Consider the following 26,041-nt stretch of genomic DNA (forward strand, 5'->3'; position numbering starts at 1 on the left):
TGGCTCCCCTCGCCAGCCCCATCCTTGGCAGCGAGCAGGGCTGGCTGGATCCTGCTTGGCCTCGGCTGTGAGGAGTGGCAGCTCCCTGTGCTGGCCCAGCTGCCGCTCCTGCTGTGACCCCAGCTCCCAGAGCAGCTTGTCGCTCTTTCTGGATGCCCCACGCTTGAGCAGGATGTGTCAGATCTTGTTTGCAGGGAAGGGAGTGATGCTCATCATCCCGGGAGCTGCTCTGCCCCAGCACTGTGCTGGAACTGAACCTCAGCAGCTGCTCTGTGGCTCCCAGCCCTGGTGCCCATAGTGAGGGCAGAGCAGCCTGGATCTCAGCCTTTAGGTCCCTCTCCTGAAATCTGTCCATGGGCTTCTTCCCCCTCTCTCCAACCTGGGAGTGTGCACATGAATAAACCAGAGTTTTCCTCCTGTTTCTGTGAGTTGGGTCCACGTGGATCAAGCAGGACTGGTTGATGGGGCTGCTGACCTCCATAGCCTAAACTGAAAACTCCCTTAAGAGGTTCAAACTTCCCAAGAACTGAAATTAGGCCTTTGGAAGTGCCTGCTTGACCCTTTACCCAGGACGTAACCCTGTGCACCATGTCTGTTCCTCACCATTCACCAGCCTTTAACTGGTGAGAAGTTTCCCCACCAGGCTGAGGCAGCCTGTAACCCCATGATACACTGCATGCACTTTTAAATTTATTTTTATTAATGTCATTCTATTTTTAAGGGTGATTTATTTTTATCACCATGAGAGAGGAAGGCCTGCGGTTTTACTGCAGCACATAAATCCTTTCTGAATTTCAACCTTTTCGGGTCAGGGATTTTATCCTCTCTGTGACCATCCCAAGTGATGGGTGCCAGGGATTCCCCGTCCTCTGTCTTCTCAGGCTGGACAGAGCATCCATGAGAATGACTGAAGTTTGTCTTCTCTGGAGGCTGAAATCCTTCAAAGTTTCCCCTGTGAGTAGCAGCAGAGCCAGCATTGAGGTCATCCAGCATATTTATGGCTAATCTGACTTCAGCCTTACCCTTGGAGCCTCTCCATTGCAGTGTGGATCCAGCCTTGTCCCAAACTTCCTTGCTCCAATGTCTAGGCAGACTTCTGTGGGTAGGACCTCTCCTTGGTTGTAGTGCCATGGGCTCCTGGCACACCTTTGGACAGAGAGCCCCAGGTCACTTGTGCTCTCTCTGGTGACATTCAAGCTCTTACCTCTCCCAGCACACTCTTTAGGTTGGAGTTTTGGATGGGATTTGTCTGTACGATATATTGACTTGTGACTTCAGACAGCCAGTACTCCTTCAGTGTGAAGAATAATTCCCAGTGAGAACAGAGGCCCTGAAACACTAGGAAATACCAAAATCCACTTTGTTGCCTGACCTTAATTTGCCTTGCCTTATATCTCTGTCGTGTGACTCACTCTCTAATTAACTGATTGCTGCCCCCCTGACAAATTTGAAACCTGTGTTGCAAAGCCCCAGCTCATCAGAGCGTTTCACAGGGAGCACTGACATCTGCACATGAGCAAAATGTCACATCTCTCATTCCTCCTGCCTTGGAAACGGCCAAGCTGGTCAGTCTGACTGCAAATCCAGAGACAAATGGACACTGCTGAGAGGCTTCTCCCTGCAGATGTGATACAGTGGCCATGTCCAGGTGCCACATCAGATGGAACAGGCACCTCTCCGGGCAGGATGTGCTCCTTAGTTGGAGGTGTTCAGCCAAAATCCCCCATCCTCCTGGCAGGTGCTGCCTGTGCTGCTTGGGACGAGAACAGGGAAGGTTTGTTGTCTTGTGGGACTGGCTGTCAGCTCTCCTCACTCTCCATATTTTGAAGAGATGTGGGAACACTGCCAGTGCCACTGCTCGTGCCACACACTGGGAGACCCCTGGGTAAAATCCAGGAGTGCTTGCTGCCTCGCTGGCCTCCCTTACCAGCCTCCACGAGAGCATTCCTTTCCAGCAGCATATGCAAATCCTGATTTGTGAGCACAATTACCTGCTTTGTATGCACAAAACTGATCCACTTGCACATTCTGTGGGCATTGCTGAAGAGACCTGCTGGAGAATCAGTCCCTCAGGGCCAAATGCTGGAAGAAACAGCCTCTGATTTTGTGCTGTTGGGTTTGCTGGAGCAGTGGCATAAATGAGATGGATAGGTACTTTGATTAGCAGGTGCAAATGTGTTGGTTTTTTTTCTTTCTCATCTATAAATCAGGTGTTTCTTCATCAAAATTCTCTCATTGCATCCACTATTAGTAGCCTCCCCCGCCCCCCCCCCCCCGCCCCCCCAGTGCAGTAAGCACAAGCTTGAAAGAACCTGATGAAATATAGTTTAAAAAAAAAAAAAAATCCCTCATCATCCACATGGGCCAGTTTGTCACCAGAACCACAGATGGTGCTGCTGTATGGGTAGGACAGGGGTGTGTTGTGGACAGGAGGCAGACGAAAGTCATTTTACACAGAGCTATTTTTTTAAAGGCAACCTGTTAAGGGGATTTGGAGGTTGCAGAGCTGAGCATGTAAATCAGGAGATCACCAACCTTGGCGTGTATTTGTGTTTATGGAAACAGCCATTCCTTCCTATAGTTCAGTTTAATACCATGCAGGTTCTGTGCACATCAAGTAATATTTGTTTGTTCTTGTGCACTTCTGCTATTTTCGCTGTTGGAGGATCACGGTGCCTTTATTGACTTAGACTTTTATAGGATGAGGTTCTGTCTCTCTAAGGTATGGAGTTTAATAACTTGGTCAAAACCCATGTAATATCCCATTCCTTTTCCTGTGGCGGCACAGCTTGCCTGGTGCACCAGGCAGGGCAGGAGGCAGTTAACTCCCAAGCTAATTTAGCTCCAGGCTGAAGTGTTATACATAAACAGCAATCAAAACTCGTGCCTGCGAGGGGCCGAGTTAAGGTTATCTGTGCTGTCTTTGCACTCTCATTTTCTGCCATTAGAGTGTTTAATCCTGCAGCTGCTAATGTTCTTGTAATGGCATTTTCTGTGCTTGTCTAAAGAGCTCAGGGAGGAGGGAAGAGGGATGGGTTTTTCTGTATGGAGCTGCTCCTGAACCCATCCCCCAAACTGGGCCATCCAGCCGGTGCTGCAGGGGTTTCTCACCCCTCCACGGCCAGCTCTGGGGCAGTGCCCAGCCCAGAAGGTGACAGCTGTGGCACACAGACCACCCTCGGGACCTCTCTGCTTCCTTGCATCAGCTCATGTGTTCCTTGGAGGTGCGGTGTAGGAGCTGAGCAGATGATAATGAGAATTAAATCTGTGCAGAGCTTAAACTCAGGCACAATCCTTGGAGGTTAAGCTTGCACTTAAATGCTGTGATGGATGAGGGTGAGGAGGGTGATTTGCAGCAGGGGTAGAGGAGGGATAACTGTCAAATTCATTCCAGGCTTTCCCTCCATGCTCTGTGCCAGGTTGGTAGGGCAGGAGCCACTTTCTTTGTCTTGTTCACTGAGTGCTAAACTGCTTCTAGAGAAGTTGCATTTCTGATCAGGATGAAGCAGAGGCTCAGGTTTGGAAAGTGCCATCCCTGAATAGCAGGAACAGCAGGCGCCAGGGGTAGAAGAGGAACTTTTCAGAGAGCTTCACTGGGAGGCTGGGAATGTGGTGCTGCAGCTCTGAGGCTCAGTGGCACTGAGGATGCTCTGCTGGGACTGTTCCCTGCAGAGGGTGTGTGTGTCCAGAGAGGAGTGCACACAAAAACTGTGGCTGAGCTCTGTATCCCTTTGGGTGGGAGAGGCAGCCCTGATACAGGTGTGAGCGTGTTTGTGCAATGCTCACACAGCTGGAAAGGTGTTTATAACCCCCCAGCCTTTGGGATCAGGCTGCCACCCCAGCTGGGGTCTGGACTTGTCCCCAGGATGTACCTGTGCAGCTGGGGCACAGGCCTGCCACAGCAGAGCATTCCTCCAGGACAAAGGGGGGTGCTCCCACGGAGGAGGGAATCACGGACACCAGCAATGCCAAGGGAAGGCTGACAAACAACAGCTTTGCTCCACCACTGCCAAAGCTCCTCCAGCTGCTTAAATAAATGTGTCAGTGACAGCACAGAGCAGCTTCTCTGGGAGCGCAGGGACTGTGGGAGCCTCCACGTCCTGCTGTGCACTGGGCAGGTGGATTAGGGGGATTTTTTGCAGCATTATCACCATGGATCGGCTCTCTCCATAATGAGGCTAACAGGCTTATCCTGGCATGCTGATGGTTCATCCTGCAGCCCTTCTCTGCTTCTCCCAGGTGCTGTGGGGATGGGTAGGGAGGGTGTGGGTCCCTCCCAGTGTGAGACCCCATTCCCCATTTCACCAGAAGCAGCAGCACAGCGTGGAGAATGTAATGAAAGATTAATTCAGCAACTTCCAGCTTTTTTTTGTTAATATAAAAAAAGAGAGCTAAAGCATCCACCCGTTTAATAACACACTGGAAATACAATGTTGGGCCTCCAGAGCTGAGCACTGGGACCTGCCCTCATTCATACTGAGTGAGCAGTGATCCTTCCTTTGGCTGCAACAGCTGAAAAATTGCCATGGATTATCCAGCCTGGTTTGTGGCTTCTGAATCCAAAGGCAGAGGAATGACTGTGCATGCCCCTGCCACAGGCAGGGTGTGGGGTGGTGGCAGTGGGAGCAGGATCCTTGTCCTGGGATTGGTAGATCCTGATTCACTTGTGCTCCTGCAGCAGATAAACACTGCACAGAGGCGTGTGCAGGACCTGTGGAAATTGCATCCAGCTCCAGGTGCAGTTATTTGTCAAACTTGGTTACTTTGGTTGACTTTGGCTTCAAGTTCAGCTTGAATCCTAACTTAGCTGCAGCAGGGTTGAGTGAATAACTGTGTCCATCTCAGATGCAGTTGTTTTGAACAGACACTTCAGTTTGGTGTTTTGATGGTCTGATTTATTCTGGCAGCATGTTGAAAAACACACCCCAAAGAGGGTGTAAAGGTATGGGAACCCTGTTCTCCCACTCCAGACACTTTATTGGGTGTTTCTCATTCCATGGGAGTTAGCCAGACTCAGCATGGTCCCTGACTCAGCATTGTATCTGGGAAGGATGGGGACAGGCTGAAAATAACAGAGTAGTTCAGGGGGACAGAGAAGGAAGGTGGATGCTGTTGCAGAGAGGGCAAAAGCTCCTGAGAACCTGTAAGAGCACCGCAGGTTCTGCTGAATTTTCTTTGGAAGCTCCGCTAATTGTCAGTTCATGACTCTTGATAGAGGAGTAGATCCTAAACCATCTGATCCAAGGCAATGGGGTCCTCACTCTTCCAGCAGACTGCAGCACTCAGCTAACCCTGTGCTGGAAGCTTTCCTATCCAGTTTCCAAAACTCTGCCAAAAGGGTGTACATCACCCTGGGAAACCTGTGGAAAGCTGAGTCCCACACTCTCCTTCCCTGGATCTCTTCTCCAGCTGGTGCCACCACTTGCCCTCTCACTTACTGAAATAAACCTTCCAATAAAGTCTTGAGCACTGGCGGTAGCTGTTGAAACTCCAGGATTTGAGTCAATAAAATCAATATTTCTCCTCGTTGATAGAGTTCCTCCTGATGCCAAACTGATGGAGCAGTAAACAAGCCAGCAGACAAAATAAAGCCTCCTGCATTGTGGGAAGGGGGTTCACCACCCAGCACCCCCAGCACTGACATGGGGAAGGTGTTTGGGCCATGGGATGCTGACCTCTGTTGGTGTTTTTTCTTTACTTGCTCTAATTCCTGTGGCAGGAGCGTGAGCCAGTGCCCCAAGACTCCCAGCTCTGCTTTGCAAGCACTTTGAGATGTCTCTCATTTGCAGAGTATATATTTGTTATGTAATAAGGACCAGGAATTAATGATCCACAGCACGGCTGGGAAAACTTGCGTACTAAGCACCCAAGGAAAAAATAACTTTTCTTTTTCTGAAGTCACTGATGGAGCCATTAGGACCTGTGTTTTCTTGCACTGAGACCGCCCCAGCCCCCAGGCACGGCAGAGCCTGAACAGGGCCAAGCGCTGCCATCTCTCTCCCAACTCTTTCCCTTTGGAGCAGCAATGTTCCTGCCGCTCCCGTTATGAATCATGAGGTTAGCAGCTTTTGACAGATCATAAATCAGTGCTTCGAAGTCGCTAGGACAAATCCCAGGACATTTAATCTTTAATATTAGACGAGTTTGAGGCAGTGAATATTTCATGAAGGTGCTGTTGCATTTTAGCACATCATTAGCCGTCTCTTTTTTTCCCCCCACTCTTCCCTTTTTTCGCTGCCTCTCCCTTCCCAGGCGTCTCTTCCTCAAAAATCTCAGCGGTTGAATCCCCATCTCACTCCCTCTTGACAATAAAGCTCTTTACTGTAATCCTTGTGAGGCATTTTAAGGAGTTACCTAGGATCCCGAGGAGCATGCAGGTAGCTGCCAGTCTGCATTGCCACTGTGAGGGGGGTACCCACCACCCCAGCATCCTCCCCAGGTCCACCTCAGCGGTGTTTACAGCTCAGCTTTGCTGCTGTCAGGCACAATGGGGAGAGGAGGGGAGGGTGGGGGGAAACACTGGCAGCAGCTGGTAGCAGAAACTCCACGTGCAAATCCAATTAATCTTTTGATTTTGCTGTTTCTTGCTCCAGGTTATGTATTTCTACCAAGCATTGAATCAATTTGGGCCAAGTGCAGTTGGGTTTCTGGTGTGGGAAATGTCTTATCCCACTGTCAGATAAGAGGAGCAGGGTGAGGCAGCACCCAGAGAGCAGAGGGGAGCAGGGCTGAGATCCTTCACTGGGGGATAGGGAGAGGGCACAGGAACCATCTGTGGAGGGTGGAAGTTGGGGGGTTCTGCAGCTTTCAGTGGGAGTTTGGGCTGCAGGAGACTCTGCTCTCTTGTCCTGGTGCCAGATGGCAGAACAGAGGTGGGAAGGGGATGTGGGATGGGTTGTGGTGTCTACCTTGGGGACTGCACAGGGCAGACATTGCTCTGCTCAAGATCTCTGCTGAGGAGTGAACCCCTGGCTGCTGGACTGCACAGGGATGCTGGTTAAGGACAGACCTTCTGCATCATGAAACCCCATCCCCAGCTACTGTGGGTGCTGCATCATGTAATCCCCTCCCTGAGAATAACCACGGGTTTCTTACAGCTTCCCACATCTCCTTCTTCACATCTCCTGGGGGTTTCTGGAGTGCTCCAGAGGCACAGGAGGGACCAAAGGGGCTGTGACAAAGCAGAGATGGGCAGCAGGGGAGGAGGGCTTGACTCTGCAGTCACCGACGTGACTCTGGGCCAGAGACACCCCCTCATCCCCCTCATCCTCCCCTGCTGTGTTCTAGGAGAGTGCAGCTGCCATGAAGGGTATGCCCCGGACCCCGTCCATCGGCACCTGTGTGTGCGCAGTGACTGGGGACACAGCGAAGGGTGAGTGGGGACAGAGTGAGGGGAGGGTGGGGACAGAGCGAAGGGTGAGTGGGGACAGAGTGAGGGGAGAGTGGGGACAGAGCGAGGGGAGAGTGGGGACACAGCGAGGGGAGAGTGGGGACAGAGCGAGGGGAGAGTGGGGACACAGTGAAGGGTGAGTGGGGACAGAGTGAGGGGAGGGTGGGGACAGAGCGAGGGGAGAGTGGGGACAGAGTGAGGGGAGAGTGGGGACAGAGCGAGGGGAGAGTGGGGACAGAGTGAGGGGAGGGTGGGGACAGAGTGAGGGGAGAGTGGGGACACAGCGAAGGGTGAGTGGGGACAGAGTGAGGGGAGAGTGGGGACACAGCGAAGGGTGAGTGGGGACAGAGCGAGGGGAGAGTGGGGACAGAGCGAGGGGAGAGTGGGGACAGAGTGAGGGGAGAGTGGGGACAGAGTGAGGGGAGAGTGGGGACAGAGTGAGGGGAGAGTGGGGACACAGCAAGGGGAGAGTGGGGACAGAGTGAGGGGAGAGTGGGGACAGAGCGAGGGGAGAGTGGGGACAGAGTGAGGGGAGAGTGGGGACAGAGTGAGGGGAGAGTGGGGACACAGCAAGGGGAGAGTGGGGACACAGTGAGGGGAGAGTGGGGACAGAGTGAGGGGAGAGTGGGGACAGGTGCTGGGGTGAGTAGGGCCACGTGCTGTGGTGGGTCTGTCCCAGCTCCCCAGTGGTGAGGAGCCCAGTTCTTCTCTCCTTGGGTGATCACTGTGCCACTTGCCCAGCCCAGTGATGTGCTGAGCTGCTTTTGCCTTCTCTCCTCGCAGGCCCTGGCCCTACACCACGCTGGAGCGGGGATATGACTTGGTTACAGGGGAGCAGGCACCAGAGAAGATACTCAGGTGAGTCAGAGGAGGATGCAGCTGGGGCATTTGGAAAGGGAGAGAGAGCCACAAGGACATCCCCGTGGATGCAACCTCTTGGTCGATACCAGCTCATTCATGTGCTAGTGAGGGGACAAGTGTAATTTGTCTGTGACAGACCTGAAAGATTTGTCCATATTTGGCAGGCAGAGAAGGGTTCTCCTCTTGTCCCTTCAGCAAACATGAGGACAGCATGCACAGAAACACCTCCTAGGGTAAAAGAAGAATTTCCCCATTCCCATATTCTCCTGTCACATCTCAAGTCATTCCTCTCCCATTTGGCTTTTAGGACAAGATCAAATCACTGAGGTATCTCACGGTGCCACCACTGCTCTGGCTTCTGAGCAGGCAGTGGAGGGCCACCATTCCCTGCAGACACCCTGTTCCCGTGTGACATGTCTGTCCTTTTTCCAGGTCCACCTACAGTTTGGGTCAAGGGCTGTGGCTGCCAGTCAGTAAGAGCTTTGTGGTGCCCCCCGTGGAGCTTTCCATCAATCCCCTTGCCAGCTGCAAGACAGATGTTCTGGTGACAGAAGATCCAGCAGATGTCAGGTAGGAAGCAGATTTCTCCTTTTCTTCATGCTTGAGTGCCTACACGGATCTTAAATTGCTATTGAGGATGCAGTAATTTCTGTGATGATAGGTTTGATTCATTTCCTTCCAATAAGGAATCTGATGTGATTGCTCTCCAGGCTCTTTGGGCTGATGGGTCTAGGCCAGGCCTGGGTGTGTAACTCTGAAATCTGCCAGTACAGGCAGGTGAATTGGTAGGAACCTGTGACAAGGAACTTTGAGAGTGGCTTAAATGTAATGTTAGGTTGCAGTGCTTAAATGGATGCTTTTACTGGATGGAGGGGCTGTCATCTTTCTGAAACTCATACCTGTATCACACCTACCTGGCCACTGCTGTCTGCTGGGATGCTCATGAAGGGTGAAAGGCCATGTTGCTCATCCAATAATTACACAATTAGAGGGGTTTTATTTCCCTTTGGGAGTTCAGTGAATGCCTTGACATTTCTGTGATCACTTTGGTGGTGGTTATCCTCTTTGGTCTGGTGTACAAGTGTTTAACTGTACAGAGGTTTTTTTTATTAAGGATTTCTTTTGTATTAAGGGTTTTTTATAAGGGTTTAATTCTCAAGGTATTTAGTGTGTATTCCAGTCTCCCAATAAATTGAGTATGTGACTGTTGGGTGCCAGGGACACTCCATGTTCTCTCCCTACCTCCTTCCCTCTCTTCTTGCTGCTCTCTCCTGTTGACTCCAGACACAGTTTCCTGACTTGAAAATACTTGGTTGTGCTGTGAATCATCTTCCTGGGCACCAGCTTGATCCTTGTGTCCCCCAGCCCCTTCTGTTTTGTTTTTTTCCCTAAGTGATGAGGAATGGATTTCCATTCTTCTGTCCCATCATCTTGGCAGGGCTATAGTTAAAGCACGTGCCTACAAAAGCTATGGCAGAGCCAGGACTGGCATCCAAGATGTCCTCATTTCCAAGTGAGTGTGTTTTTGTTGCTAATCTTGCTCCCTTTCCAATGAAAAGGAAAAGGGTACATATCTATCACACTTTGGCTCTTTTAGGACTGTTGTTTTTCTTGTCTGCAACAACTTGTGCTTTGCATTTGAGGGAAGGAAGGGCTGCCTTGGTTTATGCTAACATTTTCCAAGCCAAAGTGCCAAGAGAACATTATTTATTTCTTTCCTCATCACATCTTCATTAAAAGTGCCTCAGTGAAGGTAGAGGCTCAGAAGCTTGTTTTCTGCTCCAGTGCAGTAATTGTGTCTGGGCACTGCTCCTTGTGGAAAAGTCTCTGTTGGGATGGATGAATGCCAGGCAGGAGGAGGGGAGGTTTTGGCACAAGGCTGTTGCCTGCTCCCCTCATAAATGGAACCTGAACTGAGAATTCCAGGTATAAATATTGGAGTGGCTCAGGTAGAATAAAGGAGGTGTGAGTTCACGGTGCCTGTATCTTACACACAGGAGTTGCTGAATTATTTAAACTTTAATAAACGTAATAATAAATATTTGATGTTGAATTATAGAAGGTTTCACAGATACAGTGAGAAGTGCAAAGCAATCTATTATTTCTACATTAGAACTGAAACACTTCTCAAATGAGAAGCTGCAAGCTCAGGATTCTCAGCACCCTGGGGTGGGTGGAATCCTATTCTGAGGCTCTTGGGTTCTTTCATGCAATGAGAAAGGTACTTTCAGAGCTGCTTATCTTTCAGCTTCTTTGCTTTATCTCTGGGCTGACACAAGCAGCTTCTCAGGGGAGCAGTTTTGGTGGTTCAGATGTTCAGGTGGTGATCCAGCACGGCAGATCAAGATCAGAGGTGTGCATGTGCTGTCCATGGTGTCGGTGTTCAACACAGCCATCCCTCCCTCCCCGGAGGGCTCCTGTTTCCTGGCTTTGGGACTGTGGCACTACTGCTGTCCCTCCATGCTGGGAGCTCCTGTAGGTGAATCACAGAATCATTTGTGTTGGAAAACACCTCAAGGATTGAATCCAACCTGTGACCGATCCCCAGACCAGTGCACTGAGTGCCAAGTTCAATTACTTCTTGAGTATTTCCAGGAATGGCAATTCCACCACCTCTCTGGGCAACCCCTTCCAATGCTTGATAATGCTTTTCCAGTGAAGAAATTCTTCCTGAACCTGCAGTGCTTGGGCTTTAATACATCCCATCTCCATGCCACAGGGCAGACCCTGGGCTGTGTTACACCAGTGACAGCACAGCTGTGCCTCAGCACTCAGTGTGCCCTGTTTGCTGTCCTGTGACACTGGGATGGTGGCTGATGCTGTGTTTCTTCTGTGCCTGTAATAACGAGCGTGCTGCATTCCTGCAGACCTTTCATTAGTCTGACACCTTTGGCTCTGGGGTCACTTGTCTTGAAGAGCTTAATGGAGGGAAATGGCAGAAAGCCTGCCTTGGAGAAAATAAGTGATGAAGTCTTTTACAACTCAGAGGGTTAAAGGTTCAAATGTGGTCTTGTGTTTTTATGAAGATGCTTGAGATGCAGAGGGACAGGTGGGGCTCAGCCTTTCAGCAGCTCTCTGGAGAAATGCTGACTCCAGTGATGTTCTCCCTGTGTTTCACTGCTGGGCAGTGCAACAAGCTCTATTTTGGTGGATGGGGATGAAGAGCCCAAACCTTCCCCTGCTGGAACCAAGTCTTCAGAGAAACTTCCAGCAAACAGGAGCCAACAGGTTTTGTGCAAACATCCCCCTCAGGATGCTCCAGGGCCTTCAGGGGACAGGACACAGGAGTGTGCAGAACTCGGTGCTGGAGGTTTGAGGGCTGTGCATCATAAATTAGGAATGAGAGTGCTTAGAGTTAATGAAACTTGCATATATAATTTATCAGTGACCATATTGAGCATCCCTTCCTCGACCCCAGAATCTGATCCTCTGCACAATGATCACATCAGTCACAGCCTGGGACTGTGACAGCCACACTCATAGTTTCATCTTTGTTCAGATGAGCTTGGCCAGAGTGTGCAGGGCTCTCCCCATAGCCTGGGGTCCCAGGCTGGGCAGACTCTCCTCGCAGCACATCCCCTGCCAGGACAAGAAATGTATCCCAGTCCCACCTTGTCTTGCTTGTTTTCAAGACCCCTCTTTGTTTCCCTTCCCATATTTCTCTCTTACCTGTATTTCTCCCATAACCTGGTGTTAAACACAGTAGTCTATAAAACTGCTTTAAACAAATTACTGTTAGGCGTTCAATCCTTCTGCTAGCCTTCCCTGCACACCTTGCCATCTCCATTTGAATCTTTGGAAGGTACAGCTTGTCCTGTGGGTCAGGAATTGCTCTAATTGTGGCAGTGTGTGGGGACGACCCACAGCCACAGCTCCCAGGTCCTACTGCCCCAGCCCCGAGCATCCCTGCAGGGATAATATAAACATCCCTGCAAGGGATAATGAAAGTGTCCCTGTAGGGGATAGTAAAAGCATCTCTGCAGGGGATAATAAAAGCATCCCTTGGGGCACACAGAGCTGTGGGGGACCAAGAGGAGAGCTAGCCCTGGGGGCAGAGCACAGCGCTGGCAGACACCCAGTGGTCACGGTTCACTGTGCCACCCGTTCTGCAGAAAAGTTGATAATTTCTGTTAAGCAGCCATAAATCAGAGGCACAAGCCTCAGCTGCTGCCTGACATGACATATAGCTCTATCGTTATGGCAACCATAGAAACAAATACAAGCCTTGCCTTCACTTGACAAGCCTTTGAGATGTCCTGATGGAGAGACAAGTGTTCAGCAGCAGAATGAATTCTCTTGAACTCGCTGTCGATTCATCTTCATTTTGCTCCCAAGTGTGCCCCTTTGCTCTCTGAATTCTTTGCCAAAGTACAATCAACTCGATTTTTTATTTCTGCTTTTTCTTTATTTGTTTGTTATTTTTATTTTCAATTCTCTCAGAGGCAGAACTCTCTGCTCCCCCTCACTGTGCCCTTATGAGTCCCGTCTTCTGTCAAGGATGGGAGTAAGGCTTTTACTCCCTGCCCATGGCATTCACTAGCTCAGCCATGCTGTGCTCTTGCAGCCTCACTGCTTCCCCCACCTTACAGGAGTTTTGAGTGATGTTTTGACGGGGTTTTGCAGTGATTTGGGTGCTTGTGATTTTGCAAGTCAGTGGTGATCACTGTGGTGTGAGGCTCCCTGGAAGTGGAGGAAGATAAAAAATTAAGTAGATGAGAAAGACAAAGGAAATCTGGGCTAGGAGAGTGTGGAAACAGCTTTTCTGTCCCTGCTGTTGCAGCAATACTCATCTCTCTATGCCTTTACCTCCTTCCTGATCTGCGGGAGCACAGATGGATGGGTGCAGATGCAGGTGAGCATCCCTCAAGGTCAGGAGGTCCATGTGGGATGGGATATGGCATGCAGGCAGAGGACACCCTGCCAGCCCTTCTTGCCATTTGTGCAGGGGGTGCCATGGGAACTTGATCTTTTTTTCCTTTTTTTTCTATCTGCTGCCCCCTTGCATCAGAGCAGGCTGTTATTTCTGGGTGCTCAGTGCCACAGGGACCCTCAGCCAGCAGCCTGGGGGAAAGAAGCCCCTTCTTCAGGCTGTTCCTGAGCAGGGGCCCATGGATCTCCTGCAGAGCCTCCTGCTCCATTGGGGCCAATAAAAAAAGTTGTGAGTGGCTGCAGTCGATGGCCATGATGAATGGACAGCTTTGCATGATGGAGCAAATTAATCATTGCATCTGCAGGCACATTGTATTCATTTCTGCAGAAAAATGTTCCCATCACAGAGACACCTCATCCCCACAGATAACATCCCTGTGCTCTGGCCTGGGTTTCTTATCACCCCAAGATGTTGTTGTCTCTCAGAAGGTGGTGCAGAAACATCTTTTGGTGCTTAGCACTGGGATAGAGGCAGCCTTTGGCCTCATCCTCTGGAAAGCAGGAACAGAGAGGCAGCCACCAGCCCCTGTCCTGCAGCTGTCAACTGAGCTTTGTCCTGGCTGCTTACCAGGATTTTTCCTCCTTGTCTCCTTCTGTGATTTATGAGAGCAGGTTAGAAGAGTCAGGTATGTCTCACTTCGTCATGGGGTGACTAAATGGAGATGTAATCTTGTGGCAGCCACCAAAGGGTGTGAGCAGCAAAATAAGAGAATTAGGGGAGCAGTGTGATGGGGAAAGAGGGGAACCTCCCCCAAAAAATGAGCTGAAATCACCCAGGAAGGACCTAGGGTAGGTCAGAATTGAAACATGGATCACCCAGCCCCTTTGGGACAGTGAAGGGATTTTACTGCCCTCAACCTGTCTCTTCCTGGTCCATCAGCAGCCATGGCATCCTTCATGCCCAGAATCCAGGGAACATTTCAGCCTTCCCTCATCCCAGGCTTTTAGTAACTCCTCCTACAATAATGCTGAGCTTCACTGTCTGTACTCTGCTATGTGAACTCACTGCATTTTTGAGGTCTTAATGCTCTGCCATAAAACTGCACAGAAAATGATCAAACCTCTTAGGGACAGGTCATGTAAATTTGGCTTGAAGGCAAATCCATCGTAGGGGGCACCAGCACCAGCTACAAATTTGGCAGCTGAGTGATTGCAGTTCCTCTTGTCCATAATGCCGCAGAGCCCAGGAGGGAAAAAAATCCCAGTGAGTGAACAGATTTTGTTTATATGTTTATTGAGACAATTAAAAATACCCCACACTTGCCAAATCTGCAAACGCTGTCTCACACCCAGAATGATTCCTTTTGATGTCTCTGCATCTCCCATCACAGAGCAGGTCTTGGCACTGGACGCTGTAGCTTCCCCATGTTCTCCATACGGATCTGCTGCCGTAGCTGAGCGTCCATCCACCCCTCCATGTGGGATGTGTGCAGGGCAGGATGCAGCCAGGGCTGAGACAAGCAGTGGTACTGAGGGTTTGCAGGGGGAGGCCAGGCTCTAACACGCTGTGAATGCTTAGCAGAAAGGGTGATGCAAGGTAGCAGAATTGGACCTTGGGTTCCTGTGTTGAAAGGTGCTTTTCGCTCCCTGTTTGATGTTGTTATTTGTTTTAATGTCGCTGCCTTTGCTTTCTGTTAACCAGCAGCTGGAGTGTGCTTTGTAGCTGCCTGTTCAAAGCACAGCCCCTTGGCCTCTCTGTTTATACAGCCTCTCTGTACTATTTTTCCCGAATTACATTTTTTTACCCCTATTTGAGTTTTATTACCTTTGCTTTTGTGTGGGTCTCCTGCCTGAGAAAGGGACTAGAAGGTTTGCAGGAGGAAGGAGCAGGCAGCTTATGCCCTGGCCCAGACAGGGTGCTGGGATGATGCCTGGGTGGGGCAGTGACAATGGGAAATGCCTTTTCTTCAGTTAGTTCTTAAGACAACTCAGTGGAAGAAAAAAAATGGCACTATCAATTAAACAGTTCTGATGAGATTTCAGTTGCCTAAAACTTGCCTGATGTGGATGGGATCTAGTCTTCCTTTCCTGTTTTTATTTCCTGTATCTATTGCTGGATCACTTCAGCCAAAGGACAAAAGTAATAAAATTCAGTGGAGCCAAAAAATTCCTGGGAGTGTGCCAGGAGCCTGTGGCAGGCTCCACAGGCAGGGAGGAAAATCCACCTCTGTGGAGACAACAGGAATGGAGATGGACACAAACAGGGCAGCTTTGTCCTTCTGCTTTTAGGTCACTGCCCACTGGATGCTGTCCCTTGCAGGCTTGGAAAGGGCTGTGGGAATCTCACTGGGGGCTCAGGGAGAGTCCCAGACTCCCTTTTTCCTGGTGAAGCCAGGATACGCTGCACCATGGAAGAGAGACCTCTAGGCTGATTTCTATGGGGATTTATTAATTGCTAAAGGCTGCAGAAGGACATGGTCTCACTGTGGAGGGACGAGGGACGGCAGCTCAGGCCAAGGGGCAAAGCTCCCGTTTGATTTTCACCCCAGGGCAGCCAGGGCTGGGCACAGCCAGTGACCCAGGACGGCTGTGCTCCATGAAGACAAGTGAAGTTAATTAGTTTCAGCTCCTGCTCCTCAGCAGCAGAGCCAGGGTGATGTTTCTACTCCTCAGTGCAGTGCCCCGCTGCTCTGGCTGCTGCCCTCCAGGGATTTTTCTCCACTCCCGGATGTCACCCTGGCTCTTGGGGTGATTTATTAGGAAAGAATGCCCTTTGTGCTTTTAGTGCAGCACTTTACAGGTAGCTCAGAGTAACTTTGCTCATGCAGTGCTGCTCCTTCTCATTCCTCAGTTTCCAGATGCAGGAGAGATGCTCTGCAGACCATCCCTGGCCCTCTCACCTCCAGGCAAAGCAGCAAAATCAGCTCAAAATGAGTTTATAAGCACCGAAAAGTTCAGTGCATGGTTTACAGGCCATGCCAGCGTTGCCCAGAGCAGGAATGGTGTGTCCTGTGTGGCCTTGCCCACTGGCTCACAAAACCTTTTCATGCTTTGTCAAGGCTGGATCAGACTGAAAACCCACTGCCATTTACCTCCACTCTGCACAGATTTTTTTTTTTTTAAATCACTCCTTTCAGTCTGTGTATTTGGTCTCCTTTTCTGATTTAGATGTTTTTAGTTTGTCAGGGTTTTGTCTAGTGTCCCCAAAGGGGGTTGCTGACTACAGAGCCAAAAGTAAAATCTTCCTTGACTTTTTTCCTGCAGCATATGTTTCAGTCCTGGCAATCTGGGTGGTGGTGATGCTTTCCTGGGCACTTTGCAGGGTAACTTAACTGTGTTAAGCAAAATATTGTTTTCAGGGACTAAATCAAAGAGCAGTGCAAAGCTGGAGAGGTTTTGAAGGCAGGCTGGGGAGTGGAGGGGTGGGGGGAGGGAAATAACATCAAGAAAATTAGGTGAAGCCTTGCAAAAGAATAATCCCATCTTGGGAATTGCCCTGCTTTCACTGCCTGAAGAATTACTGTGCCATAATCAATTCAGCTCTTGATGTTTCCTGTGGTGTTTTTGAAATTATGAGATGCTATTGACTGCAAGCAAGTGCCTTTTATCAAAAGTTAGATGGGTGCAGTTGGGGACCCACTGCTGCAGGCTGTGCCACACTCAGGGCTGGAGTCCAGCAGTGGTGATCTGAGTGCAGGCTGGGATGGCAGTGCTAGTGCTGGGAAGGAGGGATGGGGATGGACCACGGTGTGTGTATAACCTATCCAGTGCCTGTTTCCCCTCCAGCAGAGGGAACAGAAGTGGCTCACATGGAGCAGGCTGGAGAGGAGACACGCAGTGAATGAAGAGCCCCCACTTGCACTGGGACACGTTCAGGAGTGTTGGCTCAGCAGCTGGATGAGTTTTGGGGGAGAGCCTACCCCTGTCTCGTTCAAACGGGAGGTCTGGGCAGTGCACAGCAGAGTTCATCCCTCTGGATAGCTCCATGCAAACTGATATTTCACTTTCTGTGTAAGGCACAGCTGTCCTCTGTCTGTCCCAGGCTGGGGGAGTGTCCCCTGCTGCTGCTCTCCCTCCGGGCTGGTGGCTGTCCCCCTGTCACTGCCTCCCACACCCATCCCAGCCCTGCCACGGGGCTCTCTCCCAGCAGCAGCTCGTGGGGAGCCGTGCAGAACCCAGCAGCACACAATTAAACCCCAGCTAATTCTTCCCTGCTTCTGCCGAGGGCTTAAAGTGACACAAATGAAGCAGCTGAGCATTAAGGCAGGATGCTATGTAAATATGCACTGAGCTTTTGCAGGGAGAAGTCTCTTAATTCTCTCCAGCCCACATCTCCTCTGTTTTTTTTTTTATTTTATTTTTTATTTTTATTTTTTTTATTTTAATTTTTTTAAATCAGTATGTAGTAAACACAGACAGGCTAGAGCTGGAGGTGCTAGTTCTGACTTTGGGTGCCCTGGGTTTGTACTGCGGTTTCTCTGGGGCCATAGTTGAGTTTTAAAAGGGCTGTGATAAAGCTGTGATTGGATAAATAAATGGCTCATCAACTGATGGAATCATAGAAGCACAGAATTGTTTGGGTTGGAAAGAATCTCAAAGATCATTTTGTCCAACGTCCCTGCCCACAGTGGCCCCACACTCTCCATTGCTGCTGGTGTGGCTCCAGTTACCCTCCTTCATCTCCCTGAGGCAGGGAGAGCCTTGGTGGCAGGGATGGTCCTCTGCTTACTTGAGCCAAGGATTCAGCACTGGGTGTGTTGGGAGACCTGCCTGCTTCTCTTCCTTACAGGAACTTCTCAAGGACTTCAGGGAGGAGCAGATCATTCCTACCTGATGTGACCATAGGCAAATCCAAGCCAACCCCTCCCACTCTCCTGCCTGGGTGGTGGGAGCTGGGTCCAAGGGGAAGGAGCACTCCTCGGTTTGTGTTGATTTGCCTTAGTACCAACCCAGGGGGGTGAAATGGCTTTTTTGGAGGGTAAAATCTGTAATTTTTACCTGAACTCAGCTGATAAGTGATCCTGATAGAGAAATAGCACTGGCAGTGCTATTGGCCTGGGGGGCTTTTCATGGCATCTCACTGCAAGCTTAGGGAGGGTTATAGGATCCCTTTTCCCTGGTAAAATCAGGATATGCTGCATCACAGGCAATTAATTATAAAGGGAAACCTCTTTTTGCAGAATCATAGTATTCCAGGTTGGAAGTGGACCCCAAGGAATTATTGAAGCCTGCTTTATAGAAAGGGAAAAGAAATTGAGTTTTTAGCATGGAAAATTTCACAGCAGTAAAAATATCACCTGGCTTGCTTAAAAAGCTCAAGTGGGCAGCAGATGGACGTGGAAGCAGCAAGAGTGGCTGGGTGGGGGGACACCACCTGTAACTGGGGAGCAGCCATGCAAATCTGCTTCTTTCCAGGGTGGGAAAGAAACCACTGAAAATCCTGCCTGGGAATGGGAGGGGTGGGAGGCTGTTCCTGTGGGAGCTTCACATTGTCCTCCATCTGTCCCTGTCTCTTGGTGTCATTCCATCTGTGCAGCTGTGGGTGACAGGGCAGGCAGAGAGCTGGGAACCTTCCCAAAGATGCTCCAACCACCCCTTCTACACACACACACACACACACACACACACCAGGTCAGACAGAGTAATCTCAGAACAGTCCCAAACAATCTTATTTTTGGGGAGGGTGTGGGTTTGGCTGTGCAAAGCCCAGCTGGAGTAGCTGGAGTGAGGTCCCTGAACTCTGGGCTCTCAGCAGCAGCTGTGGCAGCATGACCTGTGGCAGCATGTCACCTGCTAGAATGGGCTGTGAGTTTTACAAGGCTCATCCAGCCTGGCCTGGCTTTCCCAGTGGCAGCAGGGCTGGGAGAGGTTTGGGCTGGAAAGGCTGGAGCAGTTCTGAGGGAGCTGAGCTGGTTTGCAGAGCCAGCAGAGTGCATTCAGCATCAGTCCTGCAGGTCTCTGGGTCGAGCACTCGTACAGGCACTTCCTCGGAGCAAAGCTACAGAAATAAACCCAACAGCAAGCACTGGGTGACCTATTTAGGAAATCCAAGGCTCTGCTTGGACTTGATTCTGCACAGGCCTGGCAAAGCCAGCCCCACATTTCTCAGGAGGATGAGCTCGGGTGTGATGTGGTCACCAAAGGCAGAGGAGGCCATGCCTGTGGGTGGGCTCTGCCAGGGTCTGTGCTGCTCATCCTTGCTTTAAATGTAGCACCAGGACACATGTGGCATCTTCCAATGGCACATATGTGCCAGGGAACTCAGGGAGTTGTAGATCCCTACCCACCCAGAGGGATGGATTTAATGGCACAGCCAAAACATCGGTCACAGACACATATAGCTCTGGGGTGGATTGCCTCCGTTTCAGTTATCCTGTGACAAAATCTTTTTTGGTGGCATTCCCTCTGGCTTGGCCAAGATGCTGTCAGTAGGAAGATGGCTTTGGCACTGAGGATGGCACTGGGCACTGCCCCTCCCTGCTCTTGCTCTCTGAGCTAGGCAATGGGAGACTGGTGGGGAAAAGAATTCCTGTGACTTTGACACAGACAGACTTTGCTGCCAAACTCCAACATTCTCCAGTGAGAACATTAGTGTGAAAATCAAACAGGATCAGTGCCCAAAGGGCTTGAGAAATAGTACAAAAAGCTCCTTGTCACATCTCCCAGCACAACTCAAAGGCTGTTTCTGTACAGTCTCTGGGCCACCTCGTGGCTTCATGTTGATCCTTATCCATGGCTGCTTTACTCATAACTTCCGTGCATCACTCTATTCAGTTATCTGCTGAAGTCTAGACGGATCAGCTATTTCCCTTCCTTAAAAAAAGAAAATAATAACAAAAATACAAGTAGTCTTATCACAGAAAGATAAGGGGGGAATCTGATATTCTTCAAACTCAAGAGGAAGACATGGAGGGAGGGGACAGGGACCAGCGTGTCTGGCAGAAAGTGTCACACCTCTGTCACCTGTCCTGCCTGGGTGGATTGGATGGGATTGATCCCTGTGGGAATATGCCAACCCCCCCACTGGGTCCATGAGCTGCACAAGCTGCCATTGGCACATTCAAGAGCTTCCAGAGCTTCCACAGCTTCAAGTCCTTCTCTCTCACCCCATCCCAAGGGCTCTGGTCCCCTCAGTGTCCCCTCCCAGTGCAGATCCCTCCTGCCCTTTCTGGAGCCCCCCAAGTAGGAGGAGTTCCTACCTTTCCTGGTGACAAAATCAATACCAATGGCTTCCATTAATATTCTAGGAATGGCAGAGAAGATTGACTGCCTCATTAGCAGGCATCGTGTGAAACTCTGACAATAATTAACAACTCAACGGTCTTATTTGCTGGCCTATCACAGAAGTATTCAATCAAAAATGTAATTTGCTCAACGCTCCCATTTACCATAAAGAGAATATTCCTTCAAAGTTTTAAATAGACTAATTAAGAGGGAAGAAATACAGGGGAAAAAATTATTAACAGTATAGTTTTAATGGGAAATTACTGGAGCATATTAATAATGCAATAACCATTTTTAACAGCTGTCTGTCAGTTTGTGGGCCAGGGTAATTAAATTAGTCACTAAAGGGTCACTCAAATTAGGTGTCAGAGAGTGGCACCAGTGCTAACGAAGGCACATCAGGAGAAATGCTGTGGCACAAGGAGGAGGGTGAGATGCTGGTGTTGAAGTCAGGGTCCCTCAGAAATCCCCAAGGACCCTGCAGAGGTGGGAGTCCCTGCTCACATGAGGTGGTTTAGGTGGTTTAGGTGTGCCAGGAGATGGGAGGAGTGGGGCAAAGCTTTGTGCTGGCAAAGGCTGGGTTATCTCTGGGAAAGTAATGAGGAGGAAGAGTCTTATGTGAGCTTGAGCATGGCCCGGGGTGGCCTCAGTGACGTCTGTCTCAGCCTGATGCTGCTCAGGTTTTTAATCTCTTTTCCAGAGCCAGAAGGCAGCGATGCAGGGGATTTTTGGCAGTTTCTTTCAAGGCTTTTATATTCTGCGGGTTTCAGGCTTGCGTCCCCCCTTCCTCCACCCCTTCGCCCCTTCTGAAATGAATTGCAGTTAATTTTGGATGTTGTTGAGCCTGGAAACACATCTTTCTTGCTGCCAGCCCATTAAAAAAATATATTTACAGTTCCATAAAGCAAAGCCAGCTGCCAAGGTAACGTCCTGCTGGCTCCCTTGTGTTCCGGGCGCAGAGTAAGGATTTGAAGAGGTTGGATTTGGATTTGCTTCTGTAAGCAAGGAAGATTTTAAGCTGAACAGAAAGGTTTCTACCTGAGAGAATCATTCTATCCTACCTGGGGAGGTCTTTCAGAGAAGCAGGGTGCTTAAAGGACCTGGGGTGCTTGGGTTCAGGGACAGGGGATGCTGCTGCAATCCCCTTTCTTTCTCCCCTCCATCAATCAGGATGTGGATACCTCTGTGTCTGAGTGGGAAGGGATTTCACCTTCCAGTGTGGCTTTTATTTTTTTGAGATTTCATCAATTTTCTCAATTTTGTATTGAAGCAGGGCCTTTTCCATAGTATGAACGTGTGGAAAAACAATTGGCCACAAAGCAATAATCAAATCCTAGAGAAAAACCTTCATCCATCAAGAGGTACCAGGTAAAGTGGTGGCTGAGGTGTTTGGAGGGCATAGAGGTCTTTGAAACTGTGACCTACATGATCAGAACAAGCACATAAATTTCCATACATTGGCTGTACCTTTGGGCTTTTTTGGGCAACTTTCCTACTCTGATTTTATATTTTCTCACTTTCAGGACCTGTAGGTAACAGAGGGGATGGCAAAGCCTGTGTGTTCCCGTGAGAGGTTTCAATTTTCATGAATCAACAGAAGGGTTTTTCCATAATTCTTTCTCACATCATCCCCATTTGAAATTTAACTGGAGAGATGCCCTGATCTCTCTGAAGTGTTTGGGGTTTTCTGCTGCTCTTTTTCTATCATTAAGACATGTATAAAGCTAGAAATTTCTTCAAGTGGATGATGCGGGCAGAAAATGTGATCTACATGGCACATGGGAGTTGAATACTACCCAGTGGAAGCAGCTCTGGTTCAGCTGTTGGCTCCTCAAACCTCTTCAAGAGGAGTGTGAGGAGTGTCCCAGGTGAAGGGAAATAGTAAAACCCATCAAAATCCACCAAATCTCCCAACAACAGAAAGAACCCCAAACCTGTGCCCACCCTTCCTGCGGCCTGGGTGGGCACTCGGGCAGAGGCAGGTCCTCTATCTCCACATGAGGGGGAATTACAAGCCATATAGATTATTTTAATGGCTGTATTACTTCCAACTGTGTCTCCACCATCTGTTCTTCCTCAATTACAGATGCAAAAACCCAGCATGTTTCCCCATTCGGGCTGTAGAGGATGAAATACAAGCCTTGTAAAAGGGTGTATATTCTCCCAACAATGCAGCTGGCACCTGTGAAGTTTTCCTGGTGCTTCTGCCAGGTTGGGATGCTCAGCCTGGTCCCTCTGCTCTGCATCCTGACCCATGCCAGGGTCCATGGTGGCAGAGAGAGCTATTAAAAAAAAAAAAAAAAAGGAAGAGGCTGTCTGGCTACAAGATTTGTCTAAGCCGTGTGGGGCAGCTGAATTATTAACACTGACCAAGCATCTCAAGTGCTACAAAACTTGACAAGAACCTCTTACCTCCAGCACAGTGATAAACAGGATTGAGGCACAGTGGGAGGGAGGGAATTAAGACAGGACATCAAAGACTGGATTCCATCAAGTAAATCATGCCATTGCTCCAGTAAAAGAACCCCTAAATGTTTTATTAGGGATTTTCAACAACTACCAAAATTAAGATGGAAGGGATGAATTATTAAAAAATAGATTAACTAAACCAGCCACTGAATTAAACATGAAAGGTGCCTGTTGGGAGGAGCACAGTCACCATGTGCTGCAGGCATCTCAGTCCTTCAGCCAGGCATGCTGGAAGGGTCTGGAGAGGGTGAATGGCAGTGCTGAGGGGATGGAGAGCCACAAACTGCTCTGCCAGGTCAGGATTGCAGTCCCAGGGCATGGAGAGATTGGCTGCAGGGTCGGGCAAGCAGAGTGCCAGGTGCTGAAGAGGCATCAAAGGAGGGGGCTCTGCCTCGGGGGAATGCAGGCTGAAGATGTGCAAAGGGCAGCCAAGGAAATAATGCTGGTCCTTTGTTTAATAATGCAGGAAACATCGGTGGGAAAAGGAGATTTGCCTGAAGTCCCTGAACCAGGACCTGAACTTCTTGTGTGTTAATCTGGTTTTACCAACTCAAAACCACCTGTGGCAGGACGGGGACTGAGAATGGGACTGGGACTGGGTCTGGGGATTGGCTCAGGGGTTGTGATGGGCACTGGACAGCTGCTCCTCCAGGTTTGATGCTTATGGCATTGGATAAGGGTAAATGAGGGTTTGCAGGGGCCAGAGATCCCCCAGGGTAAGGGTGAGTGAGGAGGGCTCTTGTGGCCCCTCTCCTTACTGCCCCTGGGAGGACAGGACATGATTTGGGTGGTGCCATCATCTGGGAATAGCTGGAACAAGGGGTCTGTCCATGCCCCTGCATAATTAGGCCACATTGCTCTGCCCCTAGTTTGCTTCTTGTGCTAAACCTCTCCCACCTGTTAAAAACAGAGACAGTATCTTAAACTCTTCCTGATGCAGCCATGTGATCCCAGTTTGGTGTTTCTGTGCCCCCGCAGTAGGACCTGTTCTGACATTCCCCATGCCAGGATTTGTCAGCCTGTGCAGGTGAAGCACAGGAGAGAGCAGGAGGTGAAGAGATGCCGTTGTCTGTGGTTTGTTTTTGTTCCACTGCCCAGGAGGGTGGGAGCATCATCTCCAAGTGCGAAGTACAAAACGGGGTAGAAATTTCTATTTGTTCCCTCTCACTTTCTTCTTCTCCAACATGTTCAAAGCTCTTACTTGGAAGTGAACAGTCAGACCCCTGTGAGTGCCAGCAGTAGTAGAACTGCTGGGAGCAATTCACAGTGTCTTCAGCAGCACTGCTCTAAGGGGCACTGATGGAACAAGCAGAGGTTTCATTCATAATAATAATAAACCGCTATTTTGTGGTTTTATGCTGCTTTTAATCTTCACAACTCAAAGGAACATTAATTAACTGTGTGGCACAGTGGGAGGCAGGTAGCTGCTGTTGTCCCCGTTTTACAGATGAGGAGGCTGGAGCACTGGCACATCCTGCAGCCTGCCCACAGTCAGACAGTATTTCACCCTCTGAGTCTGCAGGCGATCCCAAAATGCCAGCTCCTGCTCGGAGCTTTATTCCTGGGAATGCTCTCCTGTGGCAGGGCAGGCCTGCAGGAGCTTTGATGTCATTTGCATTTCTTTACACCCAGTTTGGTTCTGGATAGATGGAGGTGAATATTGCTGAAGTCAAATGAGAATCTTCTAATATGAATTAGTCCAAATGCTGAAAGCAAGTTCCTTGCCCTTGGGCCAGCGACTGGGCAGTGTTCTAGCTCTGCAGTGCTCCTTCCATTGGGAGAAAAAACTTGGAGAAACATGTAAAGCTCAGTCTTTGCTATGATCCCCACTTCTCACTAATATGTCTGGAAAAGCCTGTTTGGATGAAATGGTAAAAATGCAACCACTGACTGTTCTCCTGCTCAGAAATCCCCAGGTTTGCCTCTCCAGTGAGCTCTGCCTCGAAAAACCTCCAGCTTGACTCTTTGTCCAAAGTCACATTTGTAGAGGTTTGCTTCTGCTGCTGTTTATTGGCTGGAAAATCAATGATTTGGCCCTTGTGTGTGTAATGAAGGGGAGTCTTGGCTTGTATTTTGGGCGAGTCTCTGGGTAATCCTCGCCTCTCCTCACACATGACACCGTGCTGGCATCGCTCTTCACTCACTGTGAAGTGAGTCAGGAAGAGGGATCCCCCCCCCCGATGAGGAGTGGGGCTCATCCTGCCATGGATATCGGGGAGGGGATCGGCTCTTCCTTGCTCCCTGCCTACTCTGAGAGCCCTCCTGATGCTCACAGCTCCCCTCTCTACCTGGAGGCTGCCCTGGACTCTGAGGGATGTTCCTGGCATCCATCAGATCTTCATCCATTGCTCCCCAGTGGTTTGCGGGGCTTGTGGTGGGACCATGGAAGGCCATGTGTCTGTGTGGCTGTTTCTAATGTCTTTTAAAGGAAGCAAATTACATTTTGGGCACCCTCCTCAGCCCCTCAAGGCAGCCCTTGGATTGGCACGGAAGCTTTTCCATTTCCAACTTAAGACACTGAAATAAAGGTGGTGAGTAAAGTATGATGCAAGAGAGGGAGGGTGGTCCTGCATTGTGCAAATGCTGCTCTTGTCTTTCTTTTTTACCTTTTTTTGTTTGTTTGTTTTAATCTCCTGTCATCAATCTCCTGTTGCTAAATGTACATCTGGAGAGAGGGTTCCTAGGTAAAGTTCCTGCTGATGGATTCTGACAGATCTAACCAGGCACGAATGGCGACGACCATGTCCCACCACCGCTGTGAATTGTGGTTCAAACCTAATATCCTTCACCATGACACACTGTGGCAACTGAAAGGAGCCTGATGGCTGAGCTCTGGTTGGCCTGAGGAGAGGAATGTTCCCATCACATGCACACCTGCCTGTAGCTCCCATCACTGCCTGTGGGACTGGGTCCCTGATGCATTCCTTGCAACCTTTGCTATCATGCAGCTCTACTGCAGGCCTTTAAACAGCCTCTCCCAAGTGCTGTTTTACCTGTCTAGTGCTGTGGGTGATCTCAGGGCCTTACTCCTCCTCAGGAAGGTCAAATCCCTAGCATCTATTACAAGCAGTTCCAGGTGCTGTAGGTTGGGACTGAGTAGCTTAGAGCACTTGTAGGTCTGTACCTAAGCTAATCCTCAAGGCTGCCTTCTCTAACCATTGGAGATCTGGTCTGGGTGCTCAGGGCATGGATCAGCTCTTCTTCACTGTCTTAGGGCCAGGGGATCAT

General features: G+C 49.7%; 1 protein-coding gene across 1 annotated transcript in view; it reads left to right on the forward strand.

The window, feature by feature from the left end:
- The window catches only part of ASTN2 (astrotactin 2), a 315,039-nt gene that overhangs the window by 128,651 nt on the left and 160,347 nt on the right, over positions 1-26,041 (forward strand). The window contains exons 8-10 of the mRNA XM_062505713.1: positions 7,288-7,372; positions 8,174-8,248; positions 8,684-8,821. Of these exons, the coding sequence (XP_062361697.1) occupies positions 7,288-7,372; positions 8,174-8,248; positions 8,684-8,821 (298 nt within the window). The remainder of the gene's footprint in view (positions 1-7,287; positions 7,373-8,173; positions 8,249-8,683; positions 8,822-26,041) is intronic.

This window comes from Cinclus cinclus, chromosome 19 (genome assembly GCF_963662255.1).
Source record: "Cinclus cinclus chromosome 19, bCinCin1.1, whole genome shotgun sequence".
Lineage (NCBI taxonomy): Eukaryota > Metazoa > Chordata > Aves > Passeriformes > Cinclidae > Cinclus > Cinclus cinclus.